The sequence below is a fragment of the Hyperolius riggenbachi genome, chromosome 1 (assembly GCF_040937935.1).
Source record: "Hyperolius riggenbachi isolate aHypRig1 chromosome 1, aHypRig1.pri, whole genome shotgun sequence".
Lineage (NCBI taxonomy): Eukaryota > Metazoa > Chordata > Amphibia > Anura > Hyperoliidae > Hyperolius > Hyperolius riggenbachi.
This window is the reverse complement of record NC_090646.1, coordinates 257,074,121-257,097,103: the sequence shown is the minus strand read 5'-3', so window position 1 is coordinate 257,097,103 and position 22,983 is coordinate 257,074,121. Positions and strand designations below refer to the sequence as shown.

Genomic DNA, 22,983 nt, shown 5'->3' with positions numbered 1-22,983 from the left:
AAATTAATAAAAAATAAATACAGTGATTGCAGCAACAGGGAGCGGCGCTCATCATACAGACATATTGAGTTTATAATTTAGAACCTACTGGTATGTTTGTTTTATTTTTTTTATTCTATATTGCAGTTCCGCTTTAAATCACCTTTCTTTCCCATTTTGACATTTAGTTTGGAGTTCAGGAGATTGTCTTGACCAGGACCAAACCCCTATATGCATTGAAGCAACTGCTATGTGATTGGTTGATTAGATAGCTGCTTTAATGAGAAATTGAACAGGTGTTCCTTAAAGGGACACTTAAGTCAAACAAAAAAAAAATGAGTTTTACTCACCTGGGGCTTTCAATAGCCCCCTGGAGCTGTCCGTTCGCCTCGCCGTCTCCCTCCGATCCTCCTGGCCCCGCCGGCAGCCACTTCCTGTTTCGGTGACAGGAGCTGACAGGCTGGGGACGCGAGTGATTCTTCGCGTTCCTGGCCACAATAGCGCCATCTATGCTGCTATAGCATATATCATATAGCAGCATAGAGTGTGCTAATGTGTCTGGGAACGCGAAGAATCACTCGCGTCCCCAGCCTGTCAGCTCCTGTCACCGAAACAGGAAGTGGCCGCCGGCGGGGCCAGGAGGATCGGAGGGAGACGGCGAGGGTACCGGACAGCTGCAGGGGGCTATTGGAAGCCCTAGGTGAGTAAAACTCATTTTTTTTGTTTGACTTAAGTGTCCCTTTAAGGTACATACACGTCGGATTTTTGCAAACGACCGGACATTTGAACGTCCGGTCGTTTGGACATCAAATCGGGCATGTGTACGGTTAGTCGTTCAGCTGGTAAGACTGGATTTCAACGATCCGCTTAGCAGATCGTTCAAATCCAGTGTTATCAGCTGAACAACCGACCGTACACACGCCTGATTTGACGTCCAAACAACCGGACGTTCAAATGTCCAAACGACTGGTCGTTTGCAAAAATCCGACGTGTGTACGAGCCTTTATAATCCTTTAGGTAAGTGTAGATATTGCTGACATGGTCCCCAGGGGAGTGTTCTTAAAATTACCTGTGCCAGTAATGAAAATGATAGGACAAAAATTATTATTATTATTATTATTATTATTATTAAAACATGAAACAATGTTACACAGGGATATTCAACAATGGTACACAAAGTAGTGATTGAACAATATAGGGATAAATCTAGCAGATGAGTCATGTAAAAGTCCATATTGTGGCAGAGAAGAGCACATGTGGAGGAGGGCCCTGCCTAATAGGGCGTACAATCTAAGGGATGGGAAGAGGGACAGATGAGGGGGATGGAGTATAATTCCAAGGGAGGGGGTTGAAGCTATGAAGATGGCATGTAAACAATGGTGAACAGATGGATATTTAACTACCACACAGGGTGCATTATATCTACGCCCTGCAAGGCTTAATCTGAAGTCCCAGGGATGTAGATATTCGTCTACTGCCGCTGTGCCCGCTCCCACTCACTCCCGTTGCTGCCTGTTAGTGCACAGATCGGTGAATAGGAACACCGTTCCCATTCACCAATCTTAAGTGCCTGTGATCAATGATTACCGGCATCAATGAGATGCTTGTGTTCATTTACAAAAGTCAAAGTAGAGCATACACGCGTCACTTCCTGTAACGTGTATGCAGTATAAAGTACATCGGAATAAAATGGGTGGGGGACATCTAGTGGCCAGATGGTAAAATTACACCTACATAATTAAATAAATAAAAAATACATATAATACACCATAAATTAATGCCTTACCTCCCCTCCCATAGTTACCAAAATAAAACACTTTAATAAAATAAGTGACATTCAAAAAAATATAAATAAAATATATAAATTAGCCTTAGTTACCTTAGGGACTAAAGGGTTTTTTTTTTTAATGTGTATGTCAAGAGGGTATAGTACTGTTATTTTTGCAAGTAAGGGCTTGTAATAAGTGAACGACGCAAAATGTAAAAAATGCACCTGTATTTCCAAATAAAATATTGGTGCCATACATTGTACTAGGGAAATATTTTAAACATTTTAATAACCGGGAAAAATGGGCAGATAAAATTTACGTGATTTAATTATGGTAGCAAGCATTATTTTAAAATTATAATGGCTGAAACTGAGACATAAAGAATTTTTTCATTTTTCTTTTCGTATTATTCCTGTTAAAATGCATTTAGAATACAATAATTCTTAGCAATATGTACCACCCAAAGAAAGCCTAATTTGTGGCGGAATTAACAAGTTATATAATTTTGTAGTGAGAAGTAGTGATAAAGTTATTGGTGAATAAAAAGGAGTGCTGAAAGGTTAAAATTACTCTGGTCCCCTTAGTGGTTAACTAGTTACGGCCTGCTTTAAAGCTTGAATACGTTTGAAGGTGGAGCAAGCCTGATGGGGAGGGGGAGTTCCATAGAGTAGAGGCTGCTCTGGAAAAGTCCTGGAGCCTGGCGAGTGAACAAGTGATGCGAGGGGTGGACATAAAAATCTGTTGCTCCTCATAGTATATGGAAGGGGTAAAATTGGATGTGTGTATGCATGCCTTACCAGCGGAAGCTCAATTAGCACCGGACAACTTTCATCAGATTTAATTGATCTCAACTCAAAAGGATGAAAGAAAAATGCATCTCTTGTGGCCTCGGGTTATGGAAGCGGTATCCTGGCCAATGGAAAGATTTCTCCACACAGTGACATATATTAACTGCTTATGGTAACTTATTAATCACAAAGGAGCTGAAACATTGTAATTAGTTTAATTAGATGTAATGGCACAAGCGGTTGTTTGGAAAATATTTAACTTTCTGAATGGCAGTGTATAGAGTAACCTTGGTGAGCCCATTCTAAATTATTTACCGTATATTAGTCATTTTAGATCCTGTCTGTCCTACTTACAGTACGGTACATGCAGCTAATCTTGTCAGAAACATTTGATCTGCATGTTTTCTTGGGGTCTATGGCTAAGGGCTCGTTTCCATATGTGCGCTTTTAGCTGCCTTTATGGAAACGCGCCTGCAGGGACATCCGAGAATGCGTAGACTGCACTGTCTGATGTTTCCATACATGCGCTTGCGATTCACCACTGATTGGCAGCACATGGCTGCTCACATTTTTGTGCGATTGCGCAGCTCATTCATTCATGAGACCTATGGGCGTCATGCATTGCAGAGCCGCGCAGATGCACGGCCAACTGCGTTGCATATGGAAACTAGCTCTTAAAGTATTAGAGGCAGAAATCAGCAGGGCTGCCAAGTCAGAGTGGTCAAATCTGCTAGTAAACATTGATGTGTGTGTGTAACCAGCTTAAGTCTTCTAAAGGTGGCCATATACTTGATCAGTCTTCTGACAGATTTGAATACTTAGAACAAAGCTAGTGTGGCAATAGTATGCCCAATACTTGATTAGGTTTCTGCTTAGTTCTATTTGAAGCTGAGTGGTGCAAGGTGATAAATTGATTGCAATTTCCTGATCAACCTCCATTTAGGTAGTAGTTGCTTACTGGATTAGGTTGTTATCCACCTCCAGTATGGCTAGCTTCAGACTTGGTAAGCCCTTGTAATGGGCTTTCAGAAAATGTCTGGAACTGCTTATTGGATATCTGTAGAAACGCCCTTATTGGAGTAGGTTTGGAGACTTGTATCCCTTGAATTTGTTTGATTAATGGTGCATACTCTTATCGATTTTCCTGTTTTTTATTACCATCCAGGTAAAATTCCATTCCAAGCTTTATAAAAAAATAAAAAAAATGAAAGGTTGCTTAAACCACATGTGGTGGTAGTGATAAAAATAATCCACACCCACTGGTCATAATTGTAATGACTTTACACTCATAAAAAAATCTTGTCACATGTATGAAATATAGCGTGTCATTCTATTTCACTGCTAAAAAAAATATTCCTGAAAAACGTTTGTAATTTCTCACTGCTTAGACTGCACTTAAGTGTTCGGAACATATCCATGTTAACCCTTCACACACTCAGAAACCTACCTAGTGTTTTTAGGAAGTATGTGCAGCATTATTTCTTCAATCCTGACAGTTTCACCCTAACCTTGTACAATGCTTAACAGTGCATGAAGAATTTCTGCGCATAATACTACAATATAAACCATCTTGAAGGTACACACTGTTCTCTGGGCTTTTGTAAGAGACCGTACAATGCAAATGAACAGAGGAGCAACATGCTTCACATTGCAAAATTGCCTGTGTATGATGTGCCTGTGTTCGGACACATTTTGCAAGTAAGCAATTGGATGTTTCATAACTCTTTGCAGTGGATCATAAAAAAGAATGGTGATGAAGACAACAGCTTAATCCAGGTTTTTGGTGTCCTATGTACCTGATTTTTTTTTTTGATTTTTTTTTTTTGTTTTTTTTGTTGCACACAATAGTGGCAGAGCCTAATGAATGTTATTGAGTCAGTTGGTCTTCATGCTTCCTACATTTGTAAATTGCCAAGTGCTGCTCCTGGTGTTTTTTTTTTGCTGGCCTAGGTATTGATGGATAGCTTTCATTTCACATATAGTAGACTCCCAGTTATCTGGAACCCAACTAACCAGCAGTCTCAGCCAATCAGCACAAATCGCTGGCAGTACTCTAAACGATGGCCAACTTTGGGGGTTTGTAGGCTCTGCTGTGCTTAGACTGGGTTCCATGGCTCTCACATGGTTAATATACTGGCAATTACTGTATTTTAACATTTAATAGTTATTATTATTATTATTTAGTATTTATATAGCGCCAACATCTTACGCAGCGCTGTGAAGAGTATATTGTCTTCTCGCTTAACCTCCCTGGCATCTGATTTTTTTTGGCGCACGGCCGCAGGAGTGTTTTTTGAAGCTATTTTTTTTTTAACATGTAGCTAGCCTAGCGCTAGCTACATGCTCCCCCCCCCCCCCCTTTGCTTTCCCACCCGCCCATCCGATCGCCGCCGGCGCAAATACCCAACAGGAAATCCCAATAGGCGGTGAGCGCAGCAAAGTGCTAGCTGCGTGTTTGAAAAAAAATTGTGCAAATCGGCCCACCAGGGCCTGAGCGGTGCACTGCGGCGTTACTGGACGAGCTGAGCTCGTCCGTAATGCTCAGGAGGTTAACTGTCCCTCAGAGATGCTCACAATCTAATCCCTACCATAGTCTTATGTCTGTGTATGTAGTGTATGTATCATAGTCTAGGGCCAATTTCATAGTATTTATATAGAGTGGGCTATAGTACTGTAATAGTTACACCTATTTTTAACATTGATTCTAAAGCAATTAGAAAGCGTGCTTATCCGGCATCAGCCAATCCCCGCCAGTGCCGGATAACCGAGATTATTGCTAACCCTGTCTAAAATCTTTCTGGCAAGCTGTTGAGGTGCAAATAAATTTAGATAGTCTCCCAAGATAATCTTTGGTGCTCACCAGATACTGAAGCTGTGACCTGTGTGGGTGCCAGCCAACCATATTTCAAAACTTGGGATAAAACACTTTTGCTGCATTAAGGATATTATTTATATTACATGTTGTTGCCCATATAAGGAAAATAAATCTCTTCTTGCATTCTACCCTGTAAATGGTTGGTATTGGATTAATTACATATACAATTAATATTCATATTTCCCACCCAAAATTTGTGTGGATGTGTAACTTGGTACTTTTGAGGTTGGCATAGAAGATGTGTAACCCAAGTGTAAGGAAAAACGAAAGAAAGGTTTGCTTCGCTGCTTTATGGCTTACCAAACAAAAACTATGATCCTTGGCCCCATATACTGATAAAGTAAAAATACATAAATTATGATTTACGTAAGTCAGAGACCAGCATTTTCTCAGCTTGTTTATCTTCACTGCTGCTTACTGTGTTACCCTCATTGCCTTGTTACCTCTACAGTTAATAATTAACTGCAAGAAGTGTTGAAGGAATACAGTCCTGTAGTCATAGAATTGCTTTTCACTCTGCATTGACTGCTGGTGTAGGCTCAGAGAGTGGTAAGTCTGAGAAATAATTCACATGAAGTGGCCAATATACAGTCATGTACAGGTTTGTTCATTGCTTTAGAATAGAATAATGATCTGTCTCTGTGGGATGTTTTTGCTAAACCAAATAGTAGTGGTGAAACCCTGTGACATTCTCCCAGAGGAAGCAAGAGCTCTTGTTCTTTCCTTCGGGAGTATGAGGAACTATGCTCTGTGTTCTTGTGGTATTTGTTTACATTACAGCACATGAATGTTAACACTTGATGACTTAAAGGGACCCACCCGTGCCTTGCTCATCTTGTAATTAAATGTTGTAATTTCTTGTACATAAAGATGCCCTATGCACGTGTGTAGAATAAATTGTATTCATGTATCGCTTATTAGAGGTACCACACTGGTGGTACATTTTGTGTATGTCCTTTTTTCTGATTCGGTTTCTAGGGTAGCTGGACGGGGCCTCTATAACTGTTTCTGATACATAGCAAAAACAACCCGATTAGTTCTGGTGGTCATGCTGACATATTACAGAAGACTTCTTGGGCTATTTTCACACTGTCTGTTGTATATAGCGCTTCCCATTGTACAGAATACACTGAAATGAGGCAAACCTGAGAACGTACAAATTCCATGTGTGTAGTGCCCAGGTTGAGACCATGCCCCCTCTCAAGGTGGCTACACACAATATCATTTTTATATTTCAATTTGAGAATGTTAATTTCTCTGATTAATTGTATCATTTGAAAATCTGACCAATATATCACACTTCTTTAATTTTGCTCGAGTTATGAAAAAAAAGATTGACAGCTCTGGAAAAATTAGCTTGGGTCTAAAAATCAAGAAAGTAGCCAACACCTTTAAATTTTCATAGAAATTGATGTGAAAAGTCAGCCATTCCCAACTGATTGGTTTTGATAAAAATGTCGATCATATCTCTTGCTCGGCAATAAACCCCCCCCCATAAAAAAATAGATTTTTCTGTACAACCAATCCATTTATAATGAATTACCGTAAAATCTCATTCATTATTTCTGTCTGCAACCATTTGATTTCTTAACCTTTCTCACACATCCCCATTTTTATAGCTCAGGGATTGTTATTAAAAATGAATTTCATGTATACAATAGAGTGTCATTATAGTAACTCTCTGGCTATAGTAGTATACGCTGTCTCCAGGTCCTGACCATGCGTCTGTATGAATATACCATGCATGCTGAATCTCGATATAGTAAACTTCAGTTTACAAACTTATTATGAGAACATAAGTATATAAATTATCTTGCTTGATGCATGTTTGTAGTGGACTAGATCTTGACAGAGGATCACCTTTTTAATCCACTTTTGGAGATGAGGCAAGCCTCCTGTTAGAGTAGCCGGCTTTGCTCCACGGCTGTTTCCTCTTCAGCAGCTGAGTTTGACAGAACAGTGTCACTTAATGCAACTTGTTGTTCTGTTTTTTCTACAGTGGTCACGTGGCCCAAGTCAGCACCGTCCCAGCTGGTAGAGAGTAAGTGACTAAGCACTCTGTCTGTCTTCAGAAAGGAAGTAGAGAATGGAAGTGATTGGCAACGAATGAAGTGGTGTTTGGTGCAACAGCTGAAGAAAAGTGAATGTTCTTCAGTTGCTAATATAATTACATCAGTAAACACTTTTAAAGTGCAAAATTTCATTTTTTTCCCACTGTTCTTTTTATTATCATTATTACTGTCAGCAGTTCTTTGGAAATCCTAGAGCTAAAATTCCAAAATTTTAATTTTTTTCCCACTGTTCTTTTTATTATCATTATTACTGTCAGCAGTTCTTTGGAAATCCTAGAGCTAAAATTCCAAAGCAGACTATCCTTCCCCTAGAGAGCATTTAAGCTCCTAAATTTCTGAAGTTGGATGAGCTCTGTGTAGTAACTGTTTGAAGAGTAATGATTTCACACAAAGTCTAGTATACCATAGCTGGCAGTAAGGTTTCAGATGAATTGAGACTTTAATGAGAATTGATTTCTGATTGGTAACTGTATTTTACACATCATCATTCCTCCTTGCTCTAGTATAGGAGTGCAAGGCTGCTGCATTCAGACAGGGTTATAGGAATATCTCTTTAAATAGGATACACTGTTCTTGGAAAATGTGGCAGAGGTTGTATGCAACAGAATGTTTGGCCAGCATTACAATCTGACCTAGTCAATATTAGACTCTTAATTCATGACTGTGCTACTTTATTTAACCATTGGCTGTTATGTTTTGTTTTTTACCTTTTGTGGCATGTTAAGTAGGTTTAATCAGGTTCCAACTTAAGGGGTTGTGTAGACATTTTTTTTCTCAATTTCAGTTGTCATTTTAAAGCCTGCTAGCAGACCTTCTCCTGACATCCCCAGAAGAAAGATCTCTCTCAGATCCACATCTGATCTGAGACGGATCTATCAATGCCACACACTGCACATCAATTTTCAATAGAGTTCATCATGAAAAAAAACTATTAAAAATTAACGCCGCTGCCCGTGTCCGTCCATCCCCCCCCCCCCCCCCCGAAAATGCTTTTCTTGGGCACTTTACAGAGCATTAGTGTAGCAAAGTGCTTTGGCAGTCACCTTTCCAGCCAGCACGCTCCTTTTTTTTTCTGTGCTGCGGTCATCTCCTGGTGCCTGTAATGACAAGGCAGCATGTACTCAATCACATACACCGCCAGGTCGCTACGGCATCAGGAGATGATGGCCACACAGAGGAGAGAACGCGCCAGCTGGAGAGTTGATTGTCAGAGCACTGCACTGCACATAGGGCCCTGAGGAGAGCAGCATTAGAAGGAGGGGGGGGGGGAAGTATCACAGGCCTTAGGTTTTCTGGGTAGATACCACCATGCCCCTACCCTTGATCAATCATCAAATAACAGTCCTGTCCGATGGCAGTCTTTCAAATTCTGCTAGATAGAGAACGTATTTGCTAAGGAATGTCTCATAGTTTATGGACACCATGAATATAGATCAATTGCAGGTCACCTGTGGCTTGAAGCCATTTTTTAGGTGTACATGAACATTTTTTCCTCCTTTTGTGCTCAAGTTGAAAATAAATACCAACCTGAACTCAAAACTGTGTTTTCAAGGCCTTATTGTAGAGTGTACTATTAGTTTGCCATTCTGACTGTATTCTATGCAGTCTGTAAAGCCTTGTATAAACGCTAAATGGAGCTCAATCTCAGGGCTGTGTCTGCCAAGAATCTAGAATGTGCATAGCTTCATCCCTCCAGCATGTTAGCAGAAAAGAATGAGCACATTGATCCCCTCCTTACCATGTCACTCAGAAGCCGCTTCATTGTATACAGCATCTTGGCCCCTCCTCCTGTCATCGTAAAAACAGAACATGTGACTTGGATAATACTTATGTTTGGAACTGGCCCACTATGGATTGGGTCCCGATCCTTGCAGGGAACAGTTACTGTACGCACACTTAATGTCTTGACTTACCATAATTAATGTATTTGTTGAACTATATTTATCTATTCATACATACATTATATGTAACATGCATTTTATTAGTCTGCATGATGCTGTGTAGGTGGCATGAAATAATTGTATGCGCGCTTCTAAGCTCTTGGTTGTATGCTGAAGCCACTTACAAGTTGGGTGTTCTTTCTTGCACCTGTGCTGCAAATAAAGTGCTGCTAGAGAATCATATGATGCTGGATGAAGCTGCTTCAGATGTAGTGGGCCATCTACTTAATGTGAGAATGAGAAGTAGAATGCTAAAGAATCCACATGCTTCATAATGATAAGCTCAGATTCATTGAGTACAGTGTTATCTGCAATGGCTTTTCTGCTCTTCACAGACTTTTGGAAAGGACAATCAGGACCGCTGTGGAACAGCATCTTTTTGATGTTCTTGGTCCTGGAAGTCAGAGTTCGGAAGAGTCAGAATCTGGAACATCCTCACCTTCCACTAGCCTGTCTGCCAGACAGAGGAGGAGACATCTGAAAGAACAAGATGAAATTCGGAAGAAACCCAGAGACATGTAAGAAAATTCAGGGCATCTGCCTTACACCTGAAGCTTAAGGTGGACCTGACATACAAAATGAAGGATTATAGGTTGTCGGATAAAAGATTTAACTAGAGTAACTGGGACTGGTTTTGCAGTTTTCTAGAACAAGTAGGATCGTTAAAGCTGATTGACCATTTTGTAAAACTCAGACCTGTGGTCAGAGTGTAATTTTTTTTTTTATGAAGACGCCATTGATGCCAAATGCTGTTAATTTGGATAAATGAAGCAATTACTTATGATGCAGCATTTTCAAATTATGCTAATCGTAAGATAAAAAAAAATTATCTGTCTGATGGTGTGTCCTGGGAGTCAGAGGTTAATGTAATAAACAATGCTATAGCAATTCATATGGTGGTTAAAGAACTAAGGCTGGTGTTGGTCTTGGTGTTATTTCCCTGATTTTTCCCAAATCTTTTCTGTTGTTGATAAACAGCAGCAAAAGGCAACAGATCAATAGTTTTGAATATCGAGTCCTCCACCATCAACAACTTTATTTTATTCTTGAAGTTGAAGTATACTACAATGCAGTAGAGCTAGACAGCATAAGTATATGCATAGTCCATGGTGTGTGCTACAGTTATATCTTCTATTGCTTTAGTCATTTACTTCCTGCTGTATTTATTTTACAACTTAATGAAGAGCTAAGTAACATCTGTGTGTCCACATACAGTCAAGTAAGGTTAGATATATGACTGCAGTGAGGGGGTGCAGATGAGATTTTCAGGGTAATCTCTCTTTAGTGGCTAACTGAACCTTCTGCAAACCTACACAAATTTGTTGATGCTGCTCTGTGAAAAAAGCACTCTAAGTTGTCTCTGAAATTACTTAAAAGTGACATGTAATTGTCACCCATTGTCCAATATCTTGGTCCACTCATCTGGAGCAAGCTTCTCCACCCCTCTCAGACTTGAAGGGTTCCTATTTCAGACTGCATATTCTTGATATAGATGTTCAATAGAATTAAAATGATGGCTTATAGAAGCCCTCCTTAGAATTGTCCAGTGTTTTTTTTTTTTTCCCATTCTGGCTGTTATATTTCTCTTTCAGCAATAGAGCCCACCAGGATCCTATTTAATTGAGCCGACTGTCACTCAAATAGCTGACAGAAGGAACAATCAGACTAATGGTGGCCATACATGGTACAATAAAAACGTTAGATTATCCCGTTTTTTAGATCTAAATGATCGAATCGAATGAAAGTAGAAAATATTTTTTTTTTTTTCGATCAAGAAATTCGAACGGAAATCTGATCGGACCTGATGGAAAAATCTTTATATTCGATCTAACTGAATAATCGAACTAAATTATCTAATCGAAAAAAAATGAAAAATTGTACCATGTATGTTCACCATTAAAGAGACTCTGAAGTCTCAAGAAAATCATCTTTTTATTTTAAAAATGTTTAATATGCTAGCCCTACCTAAACCGACGCATTCCCGCAGCTGTAATCTAACTAAATCCCCCCTAACTCCCCAGGGGGCAATCCGGGTAGCGCTTCCGTGAGAGGCAGAGCTATGAGCCACAGCTCTGCCTCTCAGCGCGTCTGTCAGCCCGGATCGCCGCCTCTCCCCCGCCCCTCTCAGTCTTCCTTCACTGAGAAGGGCGGGGGAGAGGCGGAGATAGGTGGCTGATTGACGCGAATGGAGGCAGAGCTGCGGCTCATAGTTCTGCTTCCTCTAGCAGCAAAATCCACGACCACGAAAGTCATGGATTTTGTGGGGGAGAGGGAGGGGGGAGTTAGGGGGGGATTTAGTGAGATTACAGCCGCGGGGATGCTGCGGTTCAGGTAGGGCTAGCATGTTAAACACATTTTTTAAATAAAAAGATGATTTTTCTGACACTTCAGTGTCTCTTTAAGGCGGAGTTCACCTTGTATTTCTTTGGAAGTTGTCTTTGGTGTTTTGTGTACCATTTTCCCTACTCTTCTGCTTGTCTTTTTGTTGTTTTAACTCGTGTGGTCAAGTCCATAGAGGTTTGCTCCAAATTTGTAACTTTTCTATAATATTTGAGGTGATCTTATTGCCTTTGGCACGTTTGTCTATAATTTTCTTTTTTATTTTCTTGGAGAACTTTTTTTTTTTATTTATTTATTTATTTATTTTTTGCACAAATTGAATACCAATGATAGAAAACAGTCTGAATAATCACTCTAATCCAATTATTTGATTTTTTTTTTTCCTAGTGGTACCAACAAGTATGCCCAGTCCATCTTAGAATAGCTTTGGGAAATGAGCAATACTTTACCTCTTTGCAGACAGTCTACTTGTCTTGTTTGAATAAAAATGGCATGCGGTTGTTCATGGGACTGTTGATTTTTAATGAATTACTTTCAGGAGGTGTAAACTAGGCCTGAACGATTTTAGGAAAAAATTGAATTGAGCGATTTCTGTCTGAAATTGATTTCCTTCAAATCAAGCTTTGTTCCCCCTCTGTCCCCCTGTATCTATTTGTGCCCCCTTTGCCTCTTTATGCCTCCTCTGAGTCTCGCTCTTGCCCCCTTTGTGTCTCTGTGCCCGCTCTGTTTCTCTCTGTGTCTCCCTCTGTGCCCGCACTGTCTGTGTCTCTCTGTGCCTCCTCTGTCCTCGAAGCTGCATCAGTTCTGGACATAGCTTCAAGCACGAGTCCAGCGATGCCCGTCTATCCACTTCGCCTCCTGCCGGTTCTAATCCACGGAATACTTCCTGTAGGTCATGTGACAGAGTAACACAGTTTTGCCAAGCACCAGAGCCGGCAGACGATGATAGAGGATGGAGAGCGTTGGACTCGAGCGGTAGGTATGTCCAAAGCTGCGGGCTGCACGCGCCGGGACTTTGGGGAGGTTTGCAGCCATTTCTTCAAACTTCCCCATGTGGAACTTATGTGATCGCGATAATTGTTACTTTGACGATTCCGAAATTGTGATGTTGGTGATCACGATTTCGGTTTAAATTCGATTTATCTTTCAGCCCTAGTGTAAACACTTTTTCAGCAAGCTGTAAGGCTACCTTTATACAGAGGTGGTCAAATGTAATGTCCCTCAAAGCCAAAAAACAAGGCTAGGAAGTGATTTCCGTGTCAATTTAATTCCATTTTTTAATTCTCTTTAGCTCATTCAAGTTGTTATGGCTTGGGCTGTTTAACAGTGATGCTTTGTGTTTGTATTATAGCCTGAATGAATCAGCAGCATTGTTGATAATGACACTGTGTGAAAGTACTCCTTCCTTCAGTGTCCTTGACACCAATCAATTTTTCCTCCGTATAAAATAACTACACACGACCTTCCTAGAAATTATTTACTGGTGCTAACTGATCAAAATCCAGAACTAAAAACTTGAAAAAATAGGAGACTGGACTAAGACTTTAATGTAGAGGATGGTGAATTTCCCAGTATTAACAATACATGGATTTTTTTGAGCGTGTGCATGGAATATATTGAGAGTATCTGGGTAGGTTGGATCCTGTAGTTTCATTTCAGGTTGAGATACAGTGCAATTTTATTTATTAGACTGAGCAGGTCACTCTCTGAACTCAGCCCCTGATCCCACTATTATGCACATGAGAAAATGCTATATTCTGCCCAGTGTGTTTTTATAAAAGTCTTTAAGGGCAACTGAAGTGAGAAGGATATGGAGGCTGCCATATTTATTTCCTTTTAAACAATACCAGTTGCCTGGCAGCCCTACTGATCTTTTTGGCTTTAGCAGTGTCTGAATAACGCCTGAAACAAGCATGCAGCTAATCTTGTCAGATCTGACAATGTCAGAAACATTTGATGTGCTGCATGCTTTTTTAGGGTCTATTATTAAAAGTATTGGAGGAAGAGGATAAGCAGGGCTGCCAGGCAACTAGTTTTGCTTAAAAGGAAATAAATATGGTAGCCTCCATATTCCTTTGTTTTCAGTTACCCTTTAAATGAAAGGGCAGTAAAAAATTATTTCATAATGCCAGCAGGGCCATGAAAGGTAATCATGGCTTTTTGGATAACAATCAGTCGTATCATCATTAATGGCCGAATACCCACCAACCAATTTTATCCGATTGATGGAATCGATTCAGTTTTTCGGACCGATCCCATCCATCAGATTAGTTAGCAGAAATTCCTCTGTTAATTGTCACAACCTATCGATTACCATGGCAGTGTTCTCCCCAGAAATTTTTTCCAGCAGGGTGGCATGAAATAGTAGCCGGGTGGGGCGAGATGAAAGAATGCAGGGCCGAAGCTTCTGTGAGCAACTCTGCTTACAGCATAAGAGGAGGTGAGCTGATGACAGCCGGGTACTCACCAAAACTACCCACGTGGAGCACCCGGCTAAAAGAGCCTGGGGAGAACACTGCCGTGTCAGGAAAGGGGGGGGGGGGGGGGGGAAACAAATGTGGAACAGTATTCTGACTTGCATACGGATTCAGATTAAGACAGTCACAGTCGCAGTCACTATCCTGTTTGTTAACTGGGGACTTAGCTGCATGTGTGGGAATTTGTTTAGACTTTAAAGGGTACCCGAGCTGAAGATAATGGCTATATTTATACTTACCTGGGGCTTCCTCTAGCCCCATGAGGTGGGTGGGCTCCCTCTCCGGCCGCTCTGTTATCTTCTAATCGGCCCCAGTAATTTTTCCACCAGGGGCCAGTTATGCACACAGGTTTCCGTGCCCGGGAGCGCGACGGGGTTGCAAGCAGCCAAGCCACGCATGCGCAGATCAGCATGACCAGCCACATTACCTGGGCTGATTAGAATGCAGTGGAGTGGCTGGAGAGGACGGTGAGGGAGCCCATGCACCTCATAGGGCTGGAGGAAGCCCCAGGTAAGTATAAATATTATTGGCATCTCAGATTCTCTTTAAAGTCTAAACAAATTCCCAATCCAAGTTACAGCTGGCCACTGCTGAATTATACTTTATTTGAAAGATACAGAGTGGCATTGAATCTAGACAGTGCCCGTCATCTTGTCCCTGCCTCAGTGTTCTCCCCAGAGCCTTTTACCAGGGCGGGCCGCCCGGGTCATCTCCCCCAAGCGCCCGGCTGATAATATCAGCGTTCTGTGTGCTCATTAGTTAGCAGCAGCGGCTGTCTCATTGCAGCCAGCTGCTGTCACTCAGGGATGCTGCCTCCGCCCTCCTCCTCAGCTCCCGGCAGTTGTGTGGAGGGGCGGGGAGTGCAGGTGACGTCACGCAGCTCAGTTCGTTGAGCAGAATATCGGAGAGGAAGGGAGAAGATGCAAGATGCGTGGCTCAGTTCTCTCTGTGGAATGCAATGTTTAGCCAGACGCTCCTGTCCTCCTCATCTCCCTGTATTCATCCAGCTGCCAGCCATTGCGTGTTTGTGTGTGTCTTGCTGGCTGCTGCTGAAGGAGGGGGGATGCTTGACCCTTTGACCTCCTTATTACCCTGCCCTGCGACTAAGTTCCACAGGCTCTGACTAATGCCAGAAGTGAGAGGGAGCTGCAGATTGAGGGGGAGATAGGAGATGGTCACAGACTCGCAGGGCAAAGCCAGACAGCAGCAGAGTGATTAGTGACACCCTGGCCCCTTGAAAACCATACACCCAGCTATATTCCGTGTGACTGACTGAATTTGAAAATGAAACTACCAAGATTTTTTTCCCATGTTTCCTATATACATGGGTGGTGTAAGAGGGGATATCTGGTGCCCTAGCATGATATTCATAAGATTCATAAGCTGCCTGCTTATCAATATCATGCCATGGCCCAGAAATTTTCTTTTCCTCACTAGGACCGCCCATGTATATATGAAAAGCTGCTAGTTTCATTATCAAATCAGCTGCAGAGTAGTTAAAACTTTAAGAGACACTATTAGAAGAAAATGGCCAGCTACTTACCTGGGGCTTCCTCCAGCCCCTAAAGTTGTTCTTATTCCTTGCAGTCATTCCGGGTTGCTTTGTTCCTCTGCTGCCCCCTCTGAACTCTGCATGCGTGGCCACTTGCTACTCGCCTCCTCCATAATGTTCCCGTGTCCGGTAGCGTGCTGCACTTGCACAGTAACTAAAAATTGCTACTGTGCATGGGCAAAACGCTCCCACCCAGAAGAGCATGATCGAGGAGGTGCGGTGATAAGGAACACAGCAGCTTGGAATGGCGGTGAGGGAGCAGGAGGGGATTCCTGTACACAAGACAGAGCCTAGCATGTCACTTTAAAGGGGTATGTATGTGTGTGTGTGGGGGGGGGGGGGGGGGAGTGATTCCCCACCTAGTAGCACCCAGAGTGTCTATCCCTACCCGGCTACTTTTTCATACCACCCGGCTGGAAAAAATTTCTGGGGAGAACACTGTGCCTGTGCAAGTTATTTCAGAAATACCCAACCATTAGTCATGTGATTTTTAACCACTTTGTACCCTTCTGTCACTCCCAGTGATGTTTTCATCCTCCGTTTTATTTTGTGGCAAACTGATGGTCTTTGTTATCATAAATGGCACCCAGTGGACACACTGCAGCCTCATATTTATGAGCATTTGACACAGCCTTTGTTTTCTTAATTGATGGTATACTAGGACTCTGTGAGTTCCTTGTGTATGGTGAGTCCTTTTTTCATTTTCAAAATGAGAAATGCCTAGTGCTTAGTATTACTGTACGGGTCAGTTTAGGTTTGTGGTCAAGCTACTAAGTTTAATTACTGCGTAATGCTGGCCAAACTCAGGAAGATTTGATCTTCCAGATCACAGAATGCACCAACAGGTGCAGGTAAATGGGTAGTAAAGGTTCACTGTGGTTTCAAACAGCCTATCAGGTGCTAAGGAGAAAAGAATATTTACATCACATGATGTCAACGTGTTATCACTCTCAAATGTCACTGCTTTTCACTGCACTTTTCTTTCAGTAATCTGCCTAGATGGGACCAGAATTATTTGTGATGTGCATACCATACGCTATAAAAGTGAACGTACTGTTTTATCCAATGTTCTCAAATGTATGTCGTATAACTTATAACTGTCTTCCTGAATAGTATGGCCAAATTACATTAAAGCTATTTGGTCTCATACCACATAGATGTTGATAGGATTATACAATCAGAAGGTATAGTGTATGGCCAGCACTGGGGGTGTTGAAAAGATACTAATGGGTAAGGTCCTTTATATTGTGAAGGATCAAAACACAGTCCTTTTTAAGGGGCAGTCCACCTTGCCCACCATAACCAATGTATTGCTTTAAGGAAGGGTTTAAGGAAGGGTTCCCATACTTCAGCGTTTTTTTCGCAGTTGGGAAGGTTATGTACGCCTGGTATGCTCAGGCGCCCCCAGTACGTTATTACTTAGTCCTTTTGAGCCATACAGAGCTGGGTATCTTGGCCTGATGAAGGGCAGATTCATTGCTATAAAAGCCCGAAACTAACGTGTGTCGTTGCCTTGAAAAAGACATATACCCATAAAGCTACAATTATTCTCTAAGTCAAACTAAGAATTTGTCCATATTTTTGGCTCTATGAGGACCCACTGTCTGATATTCAAGAATTATGTTTTTATACATTTTCTACTCTTTTTGTACATGTGTCAATAAAGCTTTTTTTATAAGGAATTTTTTGGTGATCTTGAGATTGCATCAATTATATGAGTCCTTCCTTAAAGCAATACATCAGCACTGGGGGTGTGGCAGCTTCATTGCTTCGTAGGCAGCTGCAGTACTTGTCTAAACAGTGACTGTTTTCTTGTGTGCTAATGGTTTTGGCACAATACAGCACCATGGTCTTGAAAACGCACTGATGGTGGTGTGAAATGTTGTCTGTTCTCCCTGGTCCTCCGTATTTCTGCCTTTTCCTTTTCCACCACTGCATCACTTTGTGTGCATTGTTCAAGAATTTCATGGATTTAGTATTTTATGATTATACTTGTTGTAGCCAAACTGTATTGTTCTCATGATTCTCGGCATGTTTTTTTTAATTATAAGATTTTTTTTTAGGGAGATGATTAACAAGGAGAACATCCCATCTGGATGTGGCAGCCTGGAAGATTGTGGACTTTTGCAAGAAGTGGAGAAACTACAGGAGAATTGCTCAGGATACATTGATGAGAGAAGCAAGCCAAAAAGACAAAAATCAAGCAGCAAGCTGTCAGAGCTTAATGACAATCAGGAGAGCGCACTGGTGAGTAATAAAGGAGTCTCTGGCGATTCAGGAAATAAAATGCCTTCACTAGTAATACAACACTACCAATGTGGACTGACAATGTGGGCTTGATTTGCATTGTCAGATAGCGAAAACATTTATTGATGAATGCATTTAGATAACTAGTACCTCTAATTGGATTAGCCGAATGACCTATACTCTTAAAGGAAACCTGAGATGGCGCAATAAAAAGATTTGATACTTACCCAGGGCTTCCTCCAGCCCCAAGAGCACCGATGCGCCCCTCGCTTTCCTCCTGAGTGCCTCCGTTCAGCCGCAGTCACTCCCGGTAATCTGCCTCAGTCGCGCAAGTCGGCTCTTATGTGCATGCGTAGAAGAGCAGACTAGTGCGACTGAGCCAGATTACCGGGAGTGATTGCGGCCAAACGGAGGCATTCGGGAGGACAGTGAGGGGCGCATCGGTGCTCATGGGGCTGGAGGAAGCCCAGGTAAGTATCAAATCTTACCATCTCAGGTACACTTCAAGCATTGCCATCAGTAAATATAAATGGCTTCTCTAAGAGTTATTGTCTGCATTTGTTCAGGTTTCCAAGCAAAACTGTTTCAATTGTGGTTTATTCCATCACATCAGTACAGTCAGTTCCTATGTAATCTGTTTCTTTCATTTATTCCAGAGCTCCGAAGGCTTTGTCACATCTAAAGGTGTAGACAGACAGGAATTCACAGGCATGGAAGTATTATCAGAGCCAAGGTAATCCTAGATCCTTTTGTGTTATGCATACAGCAGAACATAATGTTATGCATTTTCCTTTGTGTACAGAAAATTCAAGGCTAAATCCACACAGAAGTCAGCACTGGACTTGGCATGTCAAAGAATGTGCTACCTGCTGTGTTCAGAACCTCTGCTTTCATTACAGCCATCACTATTGTTCTTATACACCAAAATGAGGTGAAACACCTAACCCTTAATAAATATAAGTGGCATATTGAAAAATAATTTGGTTTAAAGAGTAGCAAGAAAAATGTAGCAGCTTTCTCCGTCATCAGCATACAGCTCCTGGTTCACTTAGAATGACACAGCTGGTGTCTTGTTTCCACTTTCAGTCATGTTATAAGAAATCGGTCATCTAACTAAATGCTTTTCTGATGGAAGCTGCCATTAACTCTAAGCTGCATGCTGGTCTCAAGGCAATCACCTGACTTAGTGATGCTGAGCACATTCTTCACTGCCCTACAACCAGCAATGCAACTCAGTCCACAAACCATAGCTGCCTCCATCAGTTATATGCAGCCTTGAGCGATATAAACAGAGTATATGATAAATCGTCTAATCAGAGGTTACATCAAAACCGCCTGACAATTATATATTACCAGAACGTACTGCAACTCTGGAGGAAGTCCTATAATAAGAGGAATTTTCCTTATAATATTCATTACTACATTTACCAGAAGCAGGGTGTCACAGGGCCCCTAATGGCCAGACCATGCAATTTGTGGTCGCAATCGATGCGCAGAAACTGCTGGGAGATTGGCAGCAGACCGACTAGAGGGGAGCCTGTGAGTTACGGTAACACAAATTACACACTATTTCAGGGTATAACTGCCACCACCTCTGTTACCATGGGGCAGAGGAACCCTCTGACTGGCTGACTCTAGACCTGCAAATAGAGAACGGTTAAAGAGGAACTCCAGTGAAAATAATGTAATAAAAAAAGTGCTTCATTTTTACCATAATTATGTATAAATGATTTAGTCAGTGTTTGCCCATTGTAAAATCTTTCCTCTCCCAGATTCACATTCTGACATTTATTACATGGTGACATTGTTACTGTGGGCATGTTATGTATCTGTTTCTAGCTGTTCTGGCTGTTAGACAGTTGTAAACAGCCATTTCCTGTGTGTGAACATTGTTACAGTTGCCAGGAGTACCGCGGTATTTAGAGCCTCTAGTGGGAGTGGTTTCAGCACAAAATCAGTCACACAGCGCCCCCTGATGGTCTGTTTGTGAAAATCATTCTATTTCTCATGTAAAAGGGGGTATCAGCTACTGATTGGGATAAAGTTCAATTCTTGGTTGGAGTTTCTCTTTAAACACATTCTATTTTATCTAGCTATCAACAATAGTAGTGACTCTTCAGAAGTCAGGGTTCAGTTTTGTGTGGCTGAATAATAGGGTAGCTGAACAAATAAATGACGTTAGCGTCGTTCATTACAAATGCAATATAAATTAATATATACAGAAAATCGTTAAAATCAACAATTATAGAGACAAATGATAGCACAGTATGAAATAAAAATGGGAGAAAATACGGATACTTAAGTTCATGTGGAAATATGTCCTTTCTGGGAAAATCTGAGCACATGGAAAATGTCCTTTGTTTCAGTTCAGGAAAATGGCCGCTAGCCACATGGTCATCTGGCTGCCTTGATCAGGTGATGGTACACGGGAGAACTGAGGTCTGCCTGCTGGCAATGTGCTTTTGATGAAGCTGGTTTGGGGCGTGGCAAAACCAATCACAGTTCATTCCCTCGGATAGAGATTTAGGTTTAAACTTATAAAACGCTGTAATTCAAAACCGATAAATGCCACATTTGCGCTGATAACAGATTAATATTCCTCAGATTATGACAATTCCTTTGACATCAGACTTGATTAGGGTAGAGGGTCCAGTTCCTGAGAAGTTTAATAACTTGGTTGTAGAGTACCCCTTGCCCCTCAAAACTGGTATCAAAAGATTCAGCAAGACACTACAAACCCAATGATACAACTCTCATAATTATCCTACATACTATATTCCGTAAAGAGGCAAAAAACCATATACAGCACTCTCTGAGTCAGACAGTCTGGCCTCATGCTGGGCTTATCCTGTCTTTTCAAAAGGCAGTGACACTTGCCATTTGGAGGGCTGATTGCAGGAGAGTTTTCATACCTCAGCGTCACTGGCCAGGAATGGACTCCTTTGATCCAGGTAATTAACCACACAGGTCTTATCAGAAAGCATACTTGGCTCTCATGAAAAGAACTCTGCTAACACCTATGAAGATAACAGAGACCCCCAGGCTTGACTGCCTGGTATCCACAAACATCAGATTCGGATCCGGCACGTCAACGGCGATCGGTGCAGCAAACCGATCGCGTTCTCTTTCTAACGGCTCTTCCGTGACACAGGGCACACCTGCTTTTTTTTCTTCCATTTTATCTTATGTCATGTACTCCAATTTCTGGAACTAGTGAAAATATAGACCTGTAGATATTCTCGAAATATATGCTTTAATGATATGCTCGGTTCCCATTACCTGAGTTTCTTCACTTTTGCTTGATTGATGGATCTTGTTACCATGATGACAAAGGCCATAGGTGCCAACCACCTCCTGCTGACTTTCCCTGTCTTTGCCTTTGACCTTCTGTTGAAGGCTTAGTTACTGGAATCCATTACTGTTGAACATCCCCAGACTATTTTGTTAAATAAGAATTCTCTGGCACCCCGCCTGGCTTATTTTCTTATTCACAGGACTGTTTTTGCAGCTCTGCAGCCTGTACATTTTAGCTGTGTGCAGACACTATGTGGTGGTAGACGTGTTACCGTATGGTTTCCAGTTACAGTTTATTCTGATGTTTGTAGATACTGTTCAAAAGCTGATGCTTGTGGAAACTAGTGAATTCAATATGAGCAGCAGCTAGTGCCGGTTACTCTTAGATAACGTACTGAGGATGTCTTTTTATTAAGTGTTATCTATATGGAAAGAACTGAGTTCAGGCAGCAAAGCTAGGAACACCCCAAGCTGAGGGCTGTGGGAGGGAAGAAAGCTTTAGAAATAAAGTGATGGGTACTGAACTGGATGAGGTCAGCTGTGGAGTCGGTACAAAAATGGAAACTTACACTAGGCAAGGTGTTTGAGAAAATTAGTACAGATGTAAAATGCCTGTAATGGTAAAACACATAGCATTAAAATATGATAGAAAAGAGACCTTAAAGAGAACCTGTACTGAGTAAAATTATTTAAAATAAACACATGAGGTAACTTGAAATGAACATTACATAGTTACCTTGCCATCAGTTCCTCTCAGAAGCTCACCATTTTCTTCTTACAGTGATCCCTTCCAGTTCTGACAACATTTTGTCAGAACTGAAATATATCAGTTGCTCTCAGTTATATATCAGTTGCTGTCAGTTATATATCAGTTGCTGTCAGTTACAGCTGAGAGGAGAACTGATGTGTCCATGCTTCCCTATGGCTCAAGTGGGCGATGTTACAGTTTAACTGTGTGCTGACCAGAAAGCTGTTATGGGGTAATGGCTATTTTCAAAATGGAGGACGGAGAATTTCTATTGATCACAGTGGACAAACAGGACGCAGGAGAGGAAAAATAGATTGAGGAGTAGACTACACAGGAGGTAAGTATGACTTGTGTATGTTTATTTTGACTTTTAATTTTCAGTACAGGTTTTCTTTAAGGTATGGAACAAGTAGAAATGTCCAGTTCTAAAAGGAATATGGCAGGCACCAAGTAAAATACAGCTCGGTTAATAACTTGTAGAAAGGAGCCTAGATAACAAGTGGATCACCCCCTTGACCTCACGTCCATTTCCCAGATAGTCTCTGCATCATCAGGGCTACATAAGATGGGATCAGGGAAGCCTGTGCAATGACAACTTGTGCTAGTGCTTCCTAAATCATTGAGTGACCATTGCCATTGCACCAGCAGATACCACATTTTATATTTATCTTGTTTTTTCTTTCCCATCAGCCTGCTGGCACAAACCCTTTTCTTTTCTTTGTGTACTTGCAGCAAAGAGAACGAACATGACAAAGACAGCATGAGATTACCTCCGGTGAGTACTAAAGTAATAATTTTACAGTCACTAATGTGCATTACTCAGAATTAATGTTGCTGTCGAAAGTGTAACTCTACTGTAGCTCCATACGTCATGGCTACACACACCTTTTGTATAATGTGAT

General features: G+C 41.4%; 1 protein-coding gene across 9 annotated transcripts in view; it reads left to right on the top strand.

The window, feature by feature from the left end:
* Nucleotides 1-22,983, top strand: part of FAM13A (family with sequence similarity 13 member A) — a 397,958-nt gene that overhangs the window by 301,276 nt on the left and 73,699 nt on the right. For 8 of the 9 annotated variants that reach the window (XM_068233233.1, XM_068233239.1, XM_068233222.1 and 5 more), the window contains 5 exons: nt 7,411-7,452; nt 9,759-9,941; nt 17,856-18,039; nt 18,696-18,772; nt 22,814-22,856. In XM_068233233.1, coding sequence (XP_068089334.1) covers nt 7,411-7,452; nt 9,759-9,941; nt 17,856-18,039; nt 18,696-18,772; nt 22,814-22,856 — 529 coding nt within the window. The remainder of the gene's footprint in view (nt 1-7,410; nt 7,453-9,758; nt 9,942-17,855; nt 18,040-18,695; nt 18,773-22,813; nt 22,857-22,983) is intronic. The other variant, XM_068233255.1, reaches the window with a different exon arrangement.